The following is a 20,614-nucleotide window of genomic DNA, read 5'->3' as shown; positions in this document are numbered from 1 at the left end:
AATTCCCTTGTGATGGAACAGCTCAGTGACATAGACTTTCCCAATGAAAAGCTACGCTAGGACAGCCACCATGCTATTTCATTAGACATACCGGTCATCATCACAAACAGAAAATGGCATGGTAAAATGCATGGTTACAAACCTGAAACTAGTGTTAGAAGTCACAGAACTATCCATATTCTTCAAACAGATTTATCAACCCCTGTTTTATCTGTTAATACCCCACAGATGAAACTGGCCCTTCTAAATGTTAGATCACTAAATAACAAAACATTTCTAGTTAATGATCTGGTCAAAGAAAACAAATTAGACTGCATCTGTTTAACAGAAACCTGGCTAAACAACGACACGGCAACAGCAACTTTGATAGAAGCGTGTCCGCCAGATTACAGCTTCCACCAAGTTTCTAGGAAATCCAAAAAAGGTGGAGGAGTCGCAGCTATTTTCTCCTCTGAACTATTGTTCAAAATCACTGAGCTAGGTGAATTCACCTCATATGAATATCTTGCTATAGAGCTCAAAACCGAATCAATACTTTTTGTCATTATATATCGGCCACCCAAGCCCTCGCCAATATTCATACAAGAATTCTCTGAACTATTATCACTATGTGTCACTAGATATGACAAAGTAGTTTTAAACGGAGACTTAAATATCCAAGTAAATAAAAAAGCCGACCCAAGAACTATTGAGCTCTTAAATCTCCTAGACAGTCTCAATCTCACTCAACACATAACAGACCCAACACACCGGCACGGAAACACACTAGATCTAGTGATAACAACTGGACTAAATATCAATAATATTTCAATAACTGATCTACCCCTCTCAGACCATCATTGTATACTTTTTAATGTGGAAATCATCCTAACAAAAACCACAAAAGAATTCTTAGTCCAAAGAAGATATTTAGACGATACAGCTATGATGACATTTTCTGAACAATTTGCTCCATATGAACCAACTAATCATGATTGCTCTCTGAATGAAATGGTAGAGAACCTCAATGATGCACTATTATCTGTGTTAGACTCTGTTGTACCACTGAAAACCAAAAAGAAGTCCACAAGCAGAACCTCCCCATGGCTGAGAAATAAAAATGTTAGTGAAACTAAAAGAAAATGCCGTGCAGCAAAGAGAAAATGGAGGAAAACAAAGATCACTATTCACTACAATATATATAAAGATATACTAACCACCTACAACAAAACTATCAGTCTAGCGAGGAGAGAATATTTCTCCAACATTATTACAGAAAATGCCAGAAACTCCAGAGTTCTTTTCTCCACCATTGACCAGCTGCTAAACACTGTCCCTGCCCCCCCCGCCATCCTCAGCAGTTAAATGTGAAGAGCTTGCTTCGTTCTTCAAGAACAAAATAACTTTGATCAGAGCTAGTACTTGTAAAAGTGGGGTCGAAACTGACATCAGTAGATTCTGCAACATAACCATGAGCACATTTACCTGTATCACACTTAGTGAACCTTCAAAAATTGTCAGTGAATCTAACTCCACAACCTCAGATATTGATCCTATACCCACAACATTCTTTAAGCGAGTGTTTGATAGTGTCTCAGGTCCGGTGCTAGAGATTATAAACACATCCCTTAGAACTGGCGTCTTCCCAGATGCCTTCAAAACAGCTGTTGTAAAGCCCCTATTAAAGAAACCCAAATTGGATAACAGTCTACTTGCAAATTACAGACCAATATCAAACCTTCCATTTATTAGTAAAGTACTGGAAAAGATCGTTTCAGTGCAACTAAATTCTTTTCTTGAAGAAAATAACATTCTGGAAGTCTCGCAGTCAGGTTTCAGGAAATATCACAGTACTGAAACTGCTCTCACCAAAATAATTAGCGACCTCAGACTAAACTCTGATGCAAATAAAGTCTCTATCCTTATCCTTTTAGATCTCAGTGCAGCATTTGATACCATTGATCACAACATCCTAATCAATAGACTGGAAAAGCTTATTGGGTTCACGGATAGTGTATTGAACTGGATGAAATCATATATCACAGGAAGGAAGTTTTATGTTAGTTTAGGAGACCATAGGTCTAAGAAACATGAGAACTGCTACAGGGTTGCTCAAGGAAGCTGCCTAGGTCCAATACTTTTTTCTCTTTATATGTTATCACTCGGTGACATAATCAGAGAACATAACATGAATTTCCATAGCTATGCGGACGACACACAACTATATATATCCACTGAACCCAACGATGCAACGGCCATCAATTCCATTACCAGCTGCCTGTTGGCAATAAACAAATGGATGAATGATAACTTTCTTAAATTAAATGAAGCCAAAACTGAAGTCCTACTATGTGGCCCCAAATCCAAAAGAGAGATGCTTACTAAGAATCTAGGAAGTTTAACCCCCTGGCTTAAATCAGAGGTGACAAGTCTCGGTGTAATCCTGGACTCAGATTTGAATTTCAACTCCCACATTAATAAAGTGACCAAAACTGCTTTCTTTCACCTGAGGAATATAGCAAAGGTACGACCATTCATAAACCAAAATGATGCAGAGAAGTTAATTCATGCTTTTATATCCAGCCGGCTGGACTACTGTAACGCACTTTTCGCTGGTCTTCCCAAAAAAAACACTGAAAGACTACAGCTCATTCAAAATTCTGCAGCTAGATTATTAACCAAAACTAAAAGGAGAAAACACATTAGTCCTGTCCTAGCTACTTAACACTGGCTCCCTGTTACCTTCAGAATTGACTTTAAGGTCCTATTCCTCACATACAAAGCTCTACACGGACAATGACCTAGCTACATTGCTAACTCTCTTATAAACTACACACCAGCTAGAACACTGCGATCATCAAATGCAGGCCTATTAGAGGTCGCCGGAAGCAGCCATAAGAAAATTGGTGATGCTGCCTTTGCCAATTATGCCCCAAAACTATGGAACAAATTACCCATAAATATCAGAGAAGCAAACACGCTAGACATTTTTAAAAGACAGCTTAAAACCTACCTTTTTACCAAAGCGTTTAACTAATTTTTATCTCAGAAGGGCCTTACAACTGGTAGTAGTTATATTATTGTTTTTATATATTTGCTTTGTATTCCCGCAAAGATTGCGGCTTGTGTTTGACTTGCACTATTATGTGTTACATTTTATCAATTTTGTTGAGTTATTGTATTTTGTTATTCTGTAGCTTTTATTATTATTATTATAATTTTACTTTATTTTAGTTTTTTATTTTAATTGAGAAACCACAAAGACTGTGCAAGAGTGCATGTGTTTTGTTATATTGTTGGAAACTGCAAGTGCAGCTCGGATCTAAGACGGATTCGAGAAACCGCAGATAGAGTGCGGCTTGTCTGGGTTGTTATATGTGTGGAAACTGCAAGTGGCAGCTCGGATCGAAGACGGATTCGAGAGACCGCAGATAGAGTGCGGCTTGTCTGGTTTGTTATATGTTTGGAAACTGCACGAGTCAGCTCGGATCCAAGACGGATTCGAGAGACCGCAGATAGAGTGCGGCTTGTCTGGGTTGTTATGTGTGTGGAAACTGCAAGTGGCAGCTCGGATCTAAGATGGATTCGAGAGACCGCAGATAGAGTGCGGCTTGTCTGGGTTGTTATATGTTTGGAAACTGCACGAGGCAGCTCGGATCCAAGACGGATTCGAGAGACCGCAGATAGAGTGCGGCTTGTCTGGGTTGTTATATGTGTGGAAACTGCAAGTGGCAGCTCGGGTTTAAGACAGATTCGAGAGACCGCAGATAGAGTGCGGCTTGTCTGGTTTGTTATATGTTTGAGATCTATTACTTTTATCACTTATCACTCATTATTGTTTTTGTTGATTTTATGTAAAGCACCTTGAGCTGCAATTCCTGTATGAAATGTGCTATATAAATAAAGTCTTACTTACTTACTCATGAACCGCAACTCCGATTGATTTGATTTTGAGTCGTGGAGCTCACATGTGGGTGTGTAGGATACATGTCTGTCTTTCTATAGTTTGGGAGGACATAAGAAATATATTACAGAATCTTTACATTTACTAAAACTTTACAACTGTTGCACATATTTCATGTGTCCATAAATAAATGCCACATTGACATAGGGACTAGATCACTTCCACACACGAGGAAGACCATGTGCAAAGGCAACTTCATATCCCTAAAAATTACTTTATAAAAGGAAATTTAAAGCTAATATAATGCTTTTCACAGTTCTTCAAAGTTTTTATGAAGACTCTTGATAATGTTTAGTACACAAATCCGACAAATAGTTATATAAGAAGCAAAGACGGTTTATTATGAATATTTGAACTATGTGTGTATAACGGGAGTGTAACAGACGTGGTCTTGCTCCGTCAGAAGGCTTTAAGGACCATTTTTTCGTCCCTGCCTGGTCTTGAACACGCCACCTCTGACTGCCAAGCACAACCATATGGAGTTAGATTAGTTTCATAATTCAAACAAACAAACGCAACACGATTCAAACAAACTTAACACGATCCAAACAAATATAACACGATTCAAACAAACAAACGTAACACGATTCAAACAAACGTAACACGATTCACAAATGTATTTCGTGATTCTCAAATGTAACGCGATTCACAAATAAATGACCCTATTACATTCGTTTGCAACCTGACTAACACAAGTTACAAATCCCTGCATTCGTTGGTGTGAATCCCTGCATTCGTTCGTGTGAATCCCTGCATTCGTTCATGTGGATTTTTGGAACTTTCCTGACGCGCTTAGATTCACAAATGCATTTTTTCTAAAAGATATCATCTGCAGCCTATCAGATGTCTCCAATTTTAGCCAATCACCGGAGAATGTCTAATATGGGTGGACGGGCTCTGCGTTAGCCTAGGAAACACGGAAAATGACTAAACATGAATCCAGCCATTCTCAACCATATTCAATCACGTATGATCATCGGTTTAATAAGATTAACAAGCAACATTTCACCTACATGCTACCAGACGACATTGCTCGTGATGTGAAGGAGACGATGTCCGTCATTATGGCAGGTTGTTGAAGACCACATAGACACGTTAATGTGATTGGCTAAAATTGGAAGAGACGATCTGATAGGCTGCAGAGGATATCTTTTAGAAAAAATGCATTTGTGAATCTAAGCGCGTCAGGAAAGTTCCAAAAATCCACATGAACGAATGCAGGGATTCACACGAACGAATGCAGGGATTCACACCAACGAATGCAGGGATTTGTAACTTGTGTTTGTCAGGTTGCAAACGAGTGTAATAGGGTCATTTATTTGTGAATCGCGTTACATTTGAGAATCACGAAATACATTTGTGAATCGTGTTACGTTTGTTTGAATCGTGTTACGTTTGTTTGTTTGAATCGTGTTATGTTTGTATGAATCGTGTTACGTTTGTTTGGATCGTGTTAAGTTTGTTTGAATCGTGTTGCATTTGTTTGTTTGAATTATGAAACTAATCTAACTCCATACAACCACTACCAGCTACGCCAAAGAAAAGGTAGCTATTCGTTGACGCTGTTGGCCTGTTACATACCTGAGGAGTGAGTTTCAACGATTCACAACGGTTGCATTCACCCCTCTAAACTCACTCCGGCAGGTTGGCTGACGCTAACCAAGTGATCCAGGTCACGGCACCATTGTAACGGGGGTGTAACAGATGTGGTCTTGCTCCGTCAGAAGGCTTTATGGAGCATTTGTTTGTCCCATATCTCAACACTCCGATGATCTGTTTCGCCAGACGGTAAGCCGCAAAATGACAAAGAACGGTTCATTGATAGCTAGCCAACTACACAGTAGTAATAGGCTAGCTACTATAGAGTTAGCTGTAGCACTAGTCATAACAAATCTTTTACTATGAAGTCATCTGAGTACACAGAAATTACCAGATATGCAGTGGTTTGTATATATATGCTATATCTAGCCAACGTATCGGATTTCTTGCATCATGTGTGAATGTTTATTTGAGGTCAGTAAGATTCAGTTATTTGTAAAACATATGAATGTTTCAGCTGTTCGACTGTAAACCCAGGGCTTAAAGTATGCCGTGCCGGATGTCCGGCGTGCGGCCATGAGAAAATAAACATTTGGGAACTTGCATGCGGTTTAATATTTTTTAGTCAATTGATTTCCCTTACCAATCATATGAGAGAAACAAAGCTACATATACCTAACGCCTATCAGAAGCAGAGCAGGGCGGGTCCTGGCAACACAGTGTGAATGAGATCCATCGTTAGCGTTGTCGGTGAAAGCATGGAGCTCAAATTCATGAAGCCTGGGAACAGTACCGGTCCTAGCACATATGTCCGTGTTGTGGTTGGGGGGGACCTCTTGAAGAAGGTAGAGAAGGCGTGCATTTTGGGAGTTGGTGCAAGACACTGAGAGAGGGCAATGTTTAACAGATATGACGATGGTGAAGGCATCTAGGTTGCTGTCAAACTCAAAAGTAATTTGTTCGCCAAGTGAGTGCCACATTAGTGCATTGACTTTTCAGTGCAGGGTCGCGTGACTCAGTCCCTTTTCGATGGACAGATCGAGGACGCTTACTGGCCATTGTAATGATGATACTTTGCTAGATTATCAAATTCAACCTTCTGATGTTCAATACAAAAACCTAGATGCGGGAATCGAACCGGCGACCTTGTGATTGACTTGGATATAAAATGAAGTTTGATTGACATCTCCTACACCCTCCCGCTCCTCAACTCCCATTCAATCAACAACAAGGATAGTCACAGAACTTGACTTATTTTATTGAGCAAACTTATTACATACCACATACATACTTTCTTGTATCCACATACTAATTACATCATTATGTACTATACATGTTATAGCACAATACATTACACCCTGTGTACATGTAAACGGTATTTCCCACACTGTCAATAAGATGCTTGTCTTAATGCACTGATCAAAGTTATTGTAGAGTTATGTTAGACAAATGTAGGTCTTATTGTGTGGGAAATCACAGTGGCTTATGAATGTTTTACTCAATCTAATTAATATGAGTTTGTCATCAAGTTCTGATGTAGTAAACCATTTTCAAATCATTGCACTACCGCCAGAGCCCTTCAGTAATTGTGGATCTCCACAATGTTTGTTTTTACTTTTTTATTTTCCCGTAGAGAGGTGTTTAGTTGCCTTGCACTTCAAACAACTGAAATACTCATTCAACTTTGTCAGCTAAGTTATACTCCCTCTACATCAACCTCTCTCAATATGAATTTTAGGGCCTACTATGTTACGGTACAGCAATGTTCGGACCTTAAAATGGACTCGTGAGGCAAAAAGTTTCAAAAGGTAGTTTTTAATGTTCTTTGTTCTAGTTAACAATCTGGCAGAGTCTGAATGGTGAGCAGGGTCTACATAGATCGTTGATTGCTGATCTGCCACAAGTGAGGATGGTTGTCTACCCCGGTAGACTCCGCCCATGCACACACACGGAAAAACAAAAAAAAGGGAGTAGAACACAGGAAAAAGAGAAACAGAAACAGTGTCACAGCCAGGGGCGTGACATACTAGCTTGCATGTTTTAGATGTTTATCTGCTCTAAATGAATGGGTTGTCTAAAAAAATAGTTTGAAGCAAGATACCACTAATAATCATCAGTAATCATCCTTTACAGAAAATGTCTTATGACATTGTACAATGCATTTTCTAATGAAACACCCCATCAGATTAGTGCTAAGCATAGTTCACCTATTACACATTTTACTGCACACAATACTTGTACAAAGCGTACATTTGTGAATGTTTTTATGTATTGTTTTCACTCTTAGTGTTTCTTTTTACATTACATTTATGCATTTAGCAGACACTTTTATCCAAAGCAACTTCCAAGAGAGAGCTTTACAAAAATGCTCAGACAGGTATCTCCTGATCTTCTGGATGTTGTAGAGGGTGAATGTACACGACCGGGAGACTGCAGCATTGTGGGCTGTGAGGGAGAGCTTGTCATCCATGGTAACCCCAAAGTTCCTGGCAGAGGATGAAGGGGTCAACGTCGCAAATCCCAGGGTGATTGAGAGATTGTGGGAGATGGAGGGCTTGGCCGGGATGATGAGAAGTTCTGTTTTGGCGAGGTTCAGCTGGAGGTGGTGCTCCGTCATCCAGGCGGAGATGAGTCTGTGAGGCAGGTCTCGATCCCCGGATCAGTCAGGGTGAACGACAGGTGCAGCTGCGTGTCGTCAGCGTAGCAGTGGTAGGAGAAGCCATGGGAGGTGATGATCAGTCCAAGCAAGGTGGTGTACAGAGAGAAGAGGAGGGGTCTAAGGACGGAGCCCTGTGGGGTCCTGACACTTTCTTCCCGACAGGTAGGATGAGATCCACTGAAGTGCAGTGCCAGTGATGCCCATTTCAGAAAATCTAGCGAGCAGGATCTGATGGTTAACCGTATTGAATGATGAAGGAGACCTCGAAGCCGCTCTGGCAGACTGGAGCACAGTGGTGACTGACAGGAGGGCAGTTTCTGTTTCCACACAGGTCAATATCCCAATCAATTTAACACAACTCTATCAACACATCAGCCACTGGATACATCAAACAGTGGACGTTTAGATGTCAAAGTTGTCTGTGACCCTCTGAAACTCAATGGAATCAAATTGACAAGGATGAAACCACCCTGATAATTCACCTTGTAGCAACCGATAATGTAATAACAGCCAAGATTGTAATAACGACCAATAACGTAATAATTTAAATGTAATAAAATCAATAACGTAAAAAATTGCCAATAATGTAAAAGTTCCTGAGCCAATAACGTATTAACCAGCCAATAACGTAATAAGTTATTACGTTATTGGCAAAACATTTTTACGTTATTGGCCGTTATTACATTATCGGTTGCTACACACCCTCTAATCGCTAATAATCCAAACGTCACTGAGTACGCAGATTTTCTGTGTACAGAGAAGCTTGAGTCTCTTGCTGTGGTCAAGAGGTCACGCAGCAGGTCTCGGATAATACACATATAGATAGGAGAATGTGCACTTTAACCTTTGGACAGAGCAACATGCAAAAAATAGTATAAACAATGAGTGATGACTGCACCACCTGTGCGTTGTTCTTCCTATGCCTTAAGTTGTGGAATGTCTACCGTTTAAGGACATGTTTTGGTGGTAACTATATTTGTATGGTCCAGCTCATATATAATGTCTGTCTGAGAGACATGTTTCTCACTCATGCCTATCACTCTGTTGTGGACTGATGGTGGGATCCGAGCAGCTCGATTAATAAACGAAGTCAACTCTTTTTCATTGTGGTGCGTTCCTTGGCCCATCCTCCGACAGAATATCATCATAACAATTGGCGTCACGAACAGTTAAATCTTCAGCCAGAGACCAGGTGAGCAGATTATGATTATCATTATTATATGGTTGCATTAATTTCTGCTTACCTGTGAGGACTGGCTGACAGTAGTAATGAACCTGGGCAACTTTTAAAGGGGACATGGTGATTTCTGTACGGGAGGACGGCAGGAAGCACGACTTTGAGATAGTCTAGTGAATTGGTAGAAGATTGGAAACTATCTTATTTCACTCGATGACTGTTAATTATTTGTAATTTGAGAAGGCCTAAATAGTTGCTTGGGGACCGAAAGACTACGGGACAGATACAGGACAAAGACCGTCAGCAAGGGTTTATCCGCTTGGCTTTAAAAATCGGTTAAAGTTTGGTATCTGCGTAGGTTATATGCGGTGAAAGGCCGTTTGTTTGTTGTCATGGTGACGTATGGACCGTAAAACCCTTTTCCCAATACTTGGTAAGAAAGGTCGGTAATTTAAGGGCAGGATTCCCGGTACTGTAAAGTCCATTTAACAAGTCTCGTTGCTGGTTCGAACGATATGAAAACTTTGGTTAATGGTTGAAGATACGCCCGTGATTGGTAAAGCGTTGAAAGACACGTTATTCATGTGTAAGACTCGAGCAATGTTTCCCAAGGACTGACAACATATTATAATGAATTACAGTCATTCAAGTGCTAAATTTATGACTATGAGTATATCTTCTTACAAGATGATTAAAGATTAAAGCTAAATACACAAATGAACGTGAAACATAAAAGGTTTGACTTTGGATATTAATATATTAACAATATTATTTTATAAATGTGCCTGTAAACATGGGGTGTCAAACCAATAGGAATTTGCCATTAGTAGTTAAATTTAAGACTGAGAAAGATTAGCCCCGTAAAGAACGTAAAGTTATGTCTAAACTTTTGAAGACCAATCCACATTTAAAGCACGTGCCAAATAAGAGTTTAACCGAAATGTCCCCAAGAGAATGGATGCTCACTAAAGTCGGTTTCTTTTACGTTTAACCTTATTTGACTAATCTGTATGAATGGACAGACGGACAAATACCGCTTGAGGGCACATTTGATAGATACCTGTTGCAGATTGCTCGAGAATATCTTGTTGATAATCTAGCTGTCAGCAATTCGGTTTGGGATACGGATTACATGCGAGAGGTTTTTATTGCATGGGAATTGATGGGTGAACAATGGCCGGCTAATATTGCTAAGAAAGAAAGAAAAGTAAAAAAGAAGCTAAGGAAATTCACAAACTTTGCTATGGAGCAGAATAGTTCCCAAACTGAGCCTTCTGCTCAGCCTGGTTCAAACACAAACTCCGCAGGCGCTGTTAACTCCCTGTACCCTCAAGCATCCGATTTCAACAGCCCTCCTGCTTATGACGATGAGATGGATAATGATATTTACGACTGGTTGTTTTTAGATTCCGGCTTATTCGGACGGCCTAAAACACAGACTTGTCCCCGCGCTACTGCAACTTATGTCTTCCCAAGGGGAATCTCAGGACAAATGGCTAAAAAATGGCGAGATCAATGTATTGACATGTGGCTTGATAACTGCAACAGGGCTTTTGATATTGCAAATAGGAAATTTAAAGGTGACAAGAGACGGATCGAGGATCAACAATTAAGATATACCAAAGAAAGTTTACAGGCAGAATTCAAAAAGATATTTCACCTTTTGAAACAGAGGAAAACTGTTGACGTTTATATTGATCGTTTTACTGGTGTATTGATGGACACTTTTGTTGAAGCAGTAGAGGCGTATCAAAATAAGCATAATGTCAAATTAGATCCAGACTCTCCAGTTTCCCTCAAAGATATAAATGGTGTGTTGGCATGCATCACAAATACTGCTTTGCTGAAATGCCTATATGAGATTTTGGACATACTACGGACTAGAGCCGGAGAACATCAGCATAGTGGACGAGGTACATTTATGGCTCCTTTATTGACCCTCGGGGATAAAATCTTAGATCGACCTTTGTCTTTATCATAAATTTCTCGCATTGCGCAGGACGCCCCAAAACCGTTTATACATCCAAGAGCATTCATAAATTGGTACACGGCTGTTTTGATGCATTTAGGTTTAAGTGGTAAAGATTCCCGTTATATTTTGACTACATTAATGCCAAACGTGAAGATAGACACATTAATAGAAGCTTGTCCAACTTTATCTGTTGAATTTGACAATCCTGAAGAGGAGGACAGTACCCATCCATGGTTGACGCATGCGCATAAACAAGAACACATTGCTGAGGTGTCTGAATTCTTACAGAAACACGCATTCCAAGAACGTGATGTAACTCAGGTACTAAATTGTAAACGTAAATCTGACGAAACTGTTTCTGCATATGCTAATCGCTTTCAAAAAACGTGGAAGGATGACGCTAAATTAGACATTAACGACACTGAAGATACTTTCTTTGTTAGTATGTATTTAAATGGATTGGATCCTAGATCTGCCTATACACTCAAATTGTCTGCACCAGATGTGTTTTCATTGAGTCCAGTGAGACTGATGAGGAAAATAAGGGAACTTGAGGCAGTCGGATTGTTTAATGTTCAATCGTCACGATTTCAGGCAGTGCAAATGGATCTCCCCTTGACTAACAATACTGAAGTTGTGCATCAAAATGTTGAAGATCAAAGGAATGTACGTTTTAACATGAACAATTCCACCCCAAATCGAGGTCGTTCCAACTTCAATAGGAATGGACAACGACCATTTAAAGTATATAAAGCCACGTGTCGCTACTGTCGCAGACAAGGTCATTGGTTTAAAGGGACAATTGACTGGGTTTTTGGGGTATTTCACACTGTTCCTTAAGGTCTCCGGATAGGGTATGTAACATTGGTTGGGTTGAAAATGGCCCGGGTGCTGTTCTATGCCCTCTGACAGATCCTCTGAAATGTTCCCGGGAAAAAACACTAGCTTTTCTCCTTTTATGGTATGCTCATTAATATTTAGATAAGCTGCGCGCTGATTGGTTGGTTATCAACGAGTGAAGCTGGGAGCAAAAACGCAACACGGCCAACAGCAGCACTCGCTAAAACACCGAAGTTGGAGACTTGAAATAAAAACGCGCAAATAAATCTATTGTGTCTACACAACACTGTTTTCAACAGATTGACTATATATCATTTGAAATGATAACATTACTTGTTTCCACTTCTGTTGTTGAAGCAAACTGGATTGACTTAGGTGGGTAGAACGTTAGGCTACAGCTTAGCAACCAAACCATATCGTGATTCTACTCGGCTTCAGTTAGCTAGCTAGGCTAGCTCTAGATATCTTGCTGTAAAATAACATGACAAAGATCTGGACCAACATGCATCGTGAATTGTAGATTTTCATTACACAGGTTATTTATTTGAATGAAACACAGTCAGGAACATGAATCAACGTTAGCCCCATTGCCAATAAACTAGGCTAAATTATCACACATTCTATGCTCTTGCGTTAACTAGCAAGCTAAACTTGTTTACATGCCTACAGTCTAGGTGTTACTAGTAACAGTTACTAGCAATGCTAACGTATCCTGTATCTAAAACCTGCCTTTCTCCAGTTCTTTCAAATAGATTATCTAGACAGGCGTTAGCAATAAGCCAGACTGCAGTTTGTTTTCTGGCTATTTTTCGGAAGCTTCCCTTCTAATGCCGACTACAGCTAGTCTAGCTAGAGTCATTTGATGTGTGTAGAAACGTATTTAGCATTCTACCTGGTATGCTATATACAGGAAACGTTAGCATTGCTAATAACTGTTAGCACAACATCATACTGTCCTTATAGCTTGCGGTTGCAATGAGCATACGGTTGGAACAGCACCTCTTTCCAGGTTCAGCTTCCTAGCATATCCTGCTTGAAATTGTCCAAGGTTGTCAAAACTGTCTTGGGTGAAATGTTCAGAGCAAATGAATGATTGAGTGTCGAACTTCGCCGGGACCTTCTCATAGACAACAGCAGCCATGCCTGTTGAATGTTTGGCTCCTTGGGAAGACTGTGAGTGTTAGCCTTCCCTGCACAGCCTGGAACACAGCATTTACGACCGTGGTCCATAATCAATATCCTTGTTATAATTCAAAACGTTCTTCTTTGTAATTCATTATAAGTAGCCTACACAGAGCAGCGCGCAGCTAAACTAGTATCGGAGATAGACGCTACCTCTGGCTGGTCTGGATGTAAATTCTGGGGCGTGACAAAGATACAGACCAGAGCCAATAAGAGGGCGATCACCGGTCCTACGTAGGACCGGTGGCTCTGTTGAAAAGCTAGCGTTTTACAGCCAAATTTTTTCGTTTTGAGATTTGAATAGGAAAGAGGTGTCAATGGACTTTGATATTCACGGTATGTTCAGTTTACCCTCCGAACTGTCGTTTTTCAACAATGACAAGGTAAAATCGGTTTTGCAGTCAATTGCCCCTTTAAAGATTGTCTCTTGAGACTACAAGATGAAGAGAGAGATGCTCCTGCGCGAGATGGGATTGGCCCCTCCCAGTCATGGCATACTACTCCCCAGAGGCCAATCATGGTACCACAGGCCACACAGCCAGCAGATACACCTGCTAACTTGATGTGGGATAAGTGACGCTGTATATCGATGGATCTGGACAATGTTAAATGTATAATTAATGCCCCACAATTTCATATTTCAGATAAACCCTCTGAGATACCACAATTAAGTTTGAGTATTGCAGGAAAAAGAATTCCCTTTTTGGTTGATACTGGAGCCACTATGTCCTGTTTAAGGAAAACAGATTTTGATTGTCCTATGAGTAAAAATACTGTCCAGTCCGTCGGCATCAGTGGTAAGCCCCAGATAGACCCTGTTTCACTTCCATTACAGATTGATTTTGATGATTATAAATTACAACATTCTTTCATTGTTAGCGCAACTTCTCCAATGGCATTATTGGGAAGAGACTTATTAAGTAAATTGAATGCAACCATCTTATGTTCACAGGATGGGATCGAGGTACACATACCCCCAAATAATGCTTATCAGCTTTTCTCTGGTTGTGTTCAGACAAACCACATAGCTAAGTCTGTTTTAGAACAAGTTGAGTTTATCAAAACACTATCTACCATTAGTGGTATAAAGAAATTAGCTTCTTGTAATGTAGCCGCTAGGATTGTTAATCTGAAACCAATTGATTTTCCTTTTTCAGATAAACTTATAGATCCAGATACCTTGCAGGAAGTGCCAAGGAACATATTTATCTCACCACATGGGATTCTGTTATTGTGGAAGACTACTTCTGGTAACATTGAGACCTTTGTGTGTGCAGTACGGAATGATTTTTCGGATGTACCACATTTTAATGATTCTTGTACTCAATATTTATTGAAGTCCCCTGATCAGGAGGAGACTCATAAAAGTTGCGTCATCTGGACGTATGGCGTGGAACCTACTCACTTCTTTATTAAAGATTTGCAAACTGACGTGAAACCACAGATTCGTAATCATGGCAATATTAAACTATCATTATGTGCACCATGTATGTTGCGTGAGGTACCATCTACTCTATGGGCACTACATGCCAACCATGTAGGCTTATTGGATGTACCACCTTATGAAGCTATGGTCAATATGAGTAAATATCCAGTTTACATTAAACAGTATCCTTTATCCAAAGAAAAAGAGGGGATTAAACCTGTCATTGACAGTTTATTACAGCAAGGTGTTATATGTAAAGCTCAGTCCCCAAATAACACTCCTATTAATCCCATTTTGAAACCAGGTACTAACAAGTATCGCTTTACACAAGACTTGAGAAAGATTAATGAAGCAGTCATACCTATTTCACCTATAGTACCTGACATTAATTCAATATTAACAGCATTACCAGCTGACTCTAAGTGGTATACAGTGGTGGACCTCTCCTCTGCATATTTCTCAATTCCAATACATAAAAATACCCAACCATTATTTGCATTCACATTTCAACAACAACAGTATATTTGGACACGCCTTCCAATGGGTTATGTTGACTCAGCAGTTGTCTACAGTGCCATGGTAAATAGACATCTGGCCCAGTGTCCCTTCCTTGTAACTCAACCTTATTGCAATATGTGGACGACTTTCTGGTGGCGGCCAGAAATGAGACAGAATGTGTCTCAGATTCGATAGCTCTGCTAAAACACTTGGCAGCAGGTGGACACCGAGCCTCACTTGCTAAACTTCAATTCTGCCAAGAATCAGTACTACCTGGGATACATCTTAAAGGATGGCTGTCGATTTTTGTCACAAGAAAGAGTGAACAGCATTAAGGACATTGTATGACCGAGGAACAAGACTGAGATGTTGTCTTTCCTAGGACTGGTAAACTATTGTAGGAACTGGATAGCTGAGTATGCCGTCCATGATGCAGAATTGCGCAAAGCCACACTCAAAGACTCTCCTGAAGTCATTCAATGGAATGAGGAAATGAAACATGCCTTCCGTCACATCAAATATCTCTTGTGTACTGCTCCTGCACTGGGATTACCTGACTACAAACTAACTTTTCATCTCTATGTTGCAGACAATGGTGAAATAGTATCCGCAGTATTGGGACAGGAACATGGAAACGGAATCAGGCCGGTAGCCTATTATGGTAAAATGTTGCCATTAATTGTCAAGGGCATGGTTCCCTGTTTAAGAGCTGTTGCATCCGCCGCTTTGATGGTGGAGAAGGCACAAACTATAGTTTTGGGACATCCCATGGTGTTACATACTTCACATACCGTAAACATTATCTTAGTAAATATCACAACACAACACATGACAAGCCAAAGACGTAGTAATTACGAACACATTTTGACAGGAACTCAAAATGTAACTATTTCCACGGCCACACACACAAATCCAGCTGTGCATCTAAAAACATTATTGCATGGAACAGAACCAGAGGAAGTAGCTCCTCATGATTGCATGGATATTATTAACTCCACATCCAGTGTAAGGACAGACTTGCAACAAACAGCTTTGGAACATAATGATTTTGTCTTATTTTGTGATGGTTCAGCAATGCGCCCAGATGATAAAACTATTCTTTCAGGATATTCCATAGTGGATAATTTAGGAAATAGTATCAAAGCCTATAGATTACCTGTTTCTTCTGCTCAAGCTGCAGAGATAGTTGCTTTGACTAGAGCATGTCTATATGCCAAAGATAAATCAGTTACCATATATACAGACTCCAAATATGCATTTTCAGTGGCACATGACTTCAGTAAAATTTGGGAAAACAGAGGTTTTGTAACTACTGCAGGAAAACTCATACAACACGCAGATTTAGTAAGAGGTCTATTGGATGCTATGATGCTACCAACTAACCTTGCTATAGTAAAATGTGCGGGTCATTCAAAGGCAGATTCTGATATTGCTAAAGGTAATAATCTAGCAGACAAACATGCAAAAGATGCAGCGTTAAATGATTCCTTCCCACCATGGATGAATCATTCTTTTGTGAATATTCAAACTTCTGATCCTCCGTTTACTATTGATGATTTAATATTGTTTCAGAATCAGGCGAAACCATCTGAAGTTCTACTTTGGGAGAAGAAAGGATGTGTAAAGCACAATGATGGTTTATGGAAAAATGTAGATGATAGAATAGCATTACCAAAAATAGCGTATGAATCCTTAATATCCTATGTACATGGTGTTACTCATGTAGGGTATAAGAGCATCATGCACTATATTTCACAACTGTTCTTTACAATAGGACTAGAACAACAAATTAGAGAATTTGTAAAGAGATGCTTAATCTGTGCTCGTTGTAATCCACACGTCAATCCAGCTAAAAGAGATCATTTGCCAAAACCTGAAGGTCCTTTCCAACAATTACAGATAGATTTTACTCACATGCCAAGTGCAGAGGATTTTCGTATCTTCTGGTGATAGTGGATCGATTTTCAAAATGGCCAGAAGCCTTTGCGACAAGGAAAGAAAACGCTCAAACAGTAGTCAAGTGTTTGATGGAACATGTTATTCCTCGCTTTGGGATACCAAATGGGATAGATTCTGACAATGGCACTCCTTTCACATCTAGAGTAACTATACAATTGGCCGCTGCATTAGGGATTAATTGGACATTTCAAATTCCCTATAACCCTCAAAGCTCAGCACAAGTGGAAAGAACAAGTGGAGTCAGGTGGCTGAGCTGTTAGGGAGTCGGGCTAGTAATCTTAAGGTCGCCAGTTCGATTCCCGGCCGAGCCAAATTACGTTGTGTCCTTGGGCAAGGCACTTCACCCTACTTGCCTCGGGGGGAATGTCCCTGTACTTACTGTAAGTCGCTCTGGATAAGAGCGTCTGCTAAATGACGAAATGTAAATGAAATGTAAATGTAACAAATAGAACCATTAGAGACAAATTGGTAAAATTACGTCAGACTAAACAAACAACTTGGATAGACGCCCTTCCACAAGTACTTCTATCTATCAGGGCGATGGCAAATTCGGGTACGGGTTTGGCCCCTCATGAAGTTTTGATGGCTAGACCTTTTCCTCTAGGTGTGCTGATGGACAAAACACCGGCGAATGATTTAACCTTGTTGCAGGAGACAAAATTATGTGAAACAGTTGTGGTCTTTTGTGTCTGAAAATAATCAACAAGTCACAGATTCTCTTCCCACCCCAGGTGATCAGAGTATTCATAGTTTTAAGACAGGAGATTATGTTTTAGTACGCAGTTTAAAAACATTGGCTCAGCAGGATCAACCGAGGTTCGGACCTCCGACGCAGGTTCTTTTGGTGACCAGAACAGCTGTTAAGGTTAAAGGCCAACCACAATGGATCCATGCATCTCGACTACGACAAGCACCTCCTATAGCAGATGCAGTATAGGACTTGTGGAGTGAAGCAGACAGAACCTCAAAGGATGAGTAATATTTCTCTCCTCAGCATAAATATTTCATTATCTTGAGTTTGGTTATGGTGTTGTTTTTCTCTTTCTGTTTCATGATATATAGAAGTGATGACATTGGCGATAATACCGAGCAGTGAGCATCATGAAACCAGAAAAAAGGATGGGGGATACTCCACAGAGAACTCGAATCAAGTTCATGGTCGTGAAGAGCATCATCTCACTTCTAGCGTTGATCACGGTCAATTATGCGGTCATGCTCGAACACCCTACTAATTTGAATGATGTTTCAGGGAATGATACCAAAGACGGGATAGAACTGATTGAACATTCTAATTCTGATCAGCATGTTCGTGTACGTCGTAACGCTCCAACACCTGCAAGCATTCTTGGAGTGGAAGTACAGAATCATATTCCTATGAATGAATCAGATATGATTTGCTTATATTATCCGTTGATGGCAACAGGGAGGAAACCATTCTATGTTCAGCAAGTCAACTTTGTTACTATGACGGAAAGTATGATATCAATTGAAGCACAATACGAATCACTCGAAGATGAAGAAGTGTTGATAATGATTCAAACACTCATGTTTTCCAAGCCCAGCACAGTCACTGTTGATTACTGTAATAAATTCTGGAAAACATTGACTCCTAAACTTCTGGTTCAGCGAGATTTAGACGCATATGATAATATTCAACCAGTAGTTATTAAGGCTACACAAATGAAGGCACCTGTAACTTGTCTCAGCTCTACTGAGGGTATTAAAACCATGCATCGTGTGGGTTTTACTCAGGGTTGTCCAGATAAGAGGATCTTCATGGGAACACTTTTTCCATGGCCAGCTACTGATCTTATGATCTGGCTTTGCGATAACAATATTTACACTTATCTTCCACTTTTTGGAGAGGTAGATGTGCTCCTTATTGGATACCACCTAGTACTGTATTTGGGAAAGTGACTATTCCCACCGCAGTAAGAGGTCTATTGGATGCTATGATGCTACCAACTAACCTTGCTATAGTAAAATGTGCGGGTCATTCAAAGGCAGATTCTGATATTGCTAAAGGTAATAATCTAGCAGACAAACATGCAAAAGATGCAGCGTTAAATGATTCCTTCCCACCATGGATGAATCATTCTTTTGTGAATATTCAAACTTCTGATCCTCCGTTTACTATTGATGATTTAATATTGTTTCAGAATCAGGCGAAACCATCTGAAGTTCTACTTTGGGAGAAGAAAGGATGTGTAAAGCACAATGATGGTTTATGGAAAAATGTAGATGATAGAATAGCATTACCAAAAATAGCGTATGAATCCTTAATATCCTATGTACATGGTGTTACTCATGTAGGGTATAAGAGCATCATGCACTATATTTCACAACTGTTCTTTACAATAGGACTAGAACAACAAATTAGAGAATTTGTAAAGAGATGCTTAATCTGTGCTCGTTGTAATCCACACGTCAATCCAGCTAAAAGAGATCATTTGCCAAAACCTGAAGGTCCTTTCCAACAATTACAGATAGATTTTACTCACATGCCAAGTGCAGAGGATTTTCGTATCTTCTGGTGATAGTGGATCGATTTTCAAAATGGCCAGAAGCCTTTGCGACAAGGAAAGAAAACGCTCAAACAGTAGTCAAGTGTTTGATGGAACATGTTATTCCTCGCTTTGGGATACCAAATGGGATAGATTCTGACAATGGCACTCCTTTCACATCTAGAGTAACTATACAATTGGCCGCTGCATTAGGGATTAATTGGACATTTCAAATTCCCTATAACCCTCAAAGCTCAGCACAAGTGGAAAGAACAAGTGGAGTCAGGTGGCTGAGCTGTTAGGGAGTCGGGCTAGTAATCTTAAGGTCGCCAGTTCGATTCCCGGCCGAGCCAAATTACGTTGTGTCCTTGGGCAAGGCACTTCACCCTACTTGCCTCGGGGGGAATGTCCCTGTACTTACTGTAAGTCGCTCTGGATAAGAGCGTCTGCTAAATGACGAAATGTAAATGAAATGTAAATGTAACAAATAGAACCATTAGAGACAAATTGGTAAAATTACGTCAGACTAAACAAACAACTTGGATAGACGCCCTTCCACAAGTACTTCTATCTATCAGGGCGATGGCAAATTCGGGTACGGGTTTGGCCCCTCATGAAGTTTTGATGGCTAGACCTTTTCCTCTAGGTGTGCTGATGGACAAAACACCGGCGAATGATTTAACCTTGTTGCAGGAGACAAAATTATGTGAAACAGTTGTGGTCTTTTGTGTCTGAAAATAATCAACAAGTCACAGATTCTCTTCCCACCCCAGGTGATCAGAGTATTCATAGTTTTAAGACAGGAGATTATGTTTTAGTACGCAGTTTAAAAACATTGGCTCAGCAGGATCAACCGAGGTTCGGACCTCCGACGCAGGTTCTTTTGGTGACCAGAACAGCTGTTAAGGTTAAAGG

At 40.1% G+C, this 20,614-nt stretch overlaps 3 protein-coding genes across 5 annotated transcripts in view; 2 read left to right on the top strand and 1 right to left on the bottom strand.

Annotated features, from left to right (window-relative positions):
• mcc (MCC regulator of WNT signaling pathway) overlaps positions 1–20,614 on the bottom strand; it is a 333,254-nt gene that overhangs the window by 222,617 nt on the left and 90,023 nt on the right. The window lies entirely within an intron of this gene.
• Positions 13,715–15,431, top strand: LOC124484256. The gene has a single exon (XM_047045112.1). It carries the CDS (start codon positions 13,902–13,904, stop codon positions 15,429–15,431), a length of 1,530 nt encoding a protein of 509 aa, XP_046901068.1. The 5' UTR covers positions 13,715–13,901.
• On the top strand, positions 14,434–20,043 carry LOC124484255. The gene is made up of 2 exons (XM_047045111.1): positions 14,434–16,587; positions 19,134–20,043. The coding sequence occupies exons 1-2, from the start codon at positions 15,603–15,605 to the stop codon at positions 19,730–19,732; spliced, it is 1,584 nt and encodes a 527-aa protein (XP_046901067.1). The 5' UTR covers positions 14,434–15,602; the 3' UTR covers positions 19,733–20,043.

This window comes from Hypomesus transpacificus, chromosome 22 (assembly GCF_021917145.1).
Source record: "Hypomesus transpacificus isolate Combined female chromosome 22, fHypTra1, whole genome shotgun sequence".
NCBI classification, from domain to species: domain Eukaryota; kingdom Metazoa; phylum Chordata; class Actinopteri; order Osmeriformes; family Osmeridae; genus Hypomesus; species Hypomesus transpacificus.
Note: the sequence above shows the minus strand (reverse complement) of the source record. Positions and strands in the feature narration are given on the sequence as shown.

Excerpts from the sequence above, each read along its gene's own strand:
- LOC124484255 (XM_047045111.1), top strand. The coding sequence starts at position 15,603 with ATGTTGTCTTTCCTAGGACTGGTAAACTATTGTAGGAACTGGATAGCT. Across the intron at positions 16,588-19,133 it reads ACACGCAGATTTAGTAAGAG|GTCTATTGGATGCTATGATG; the intron begins GTCTATTGGATG and ends CCGCAGTAAGAG.
- LOC124484256 (XM_047045112.1), top strand. The coding sequence starts at position 13,902 with ATGGATCTGGACAATGTTAAATGTATAATTAATGCCCCACAATTTCAT.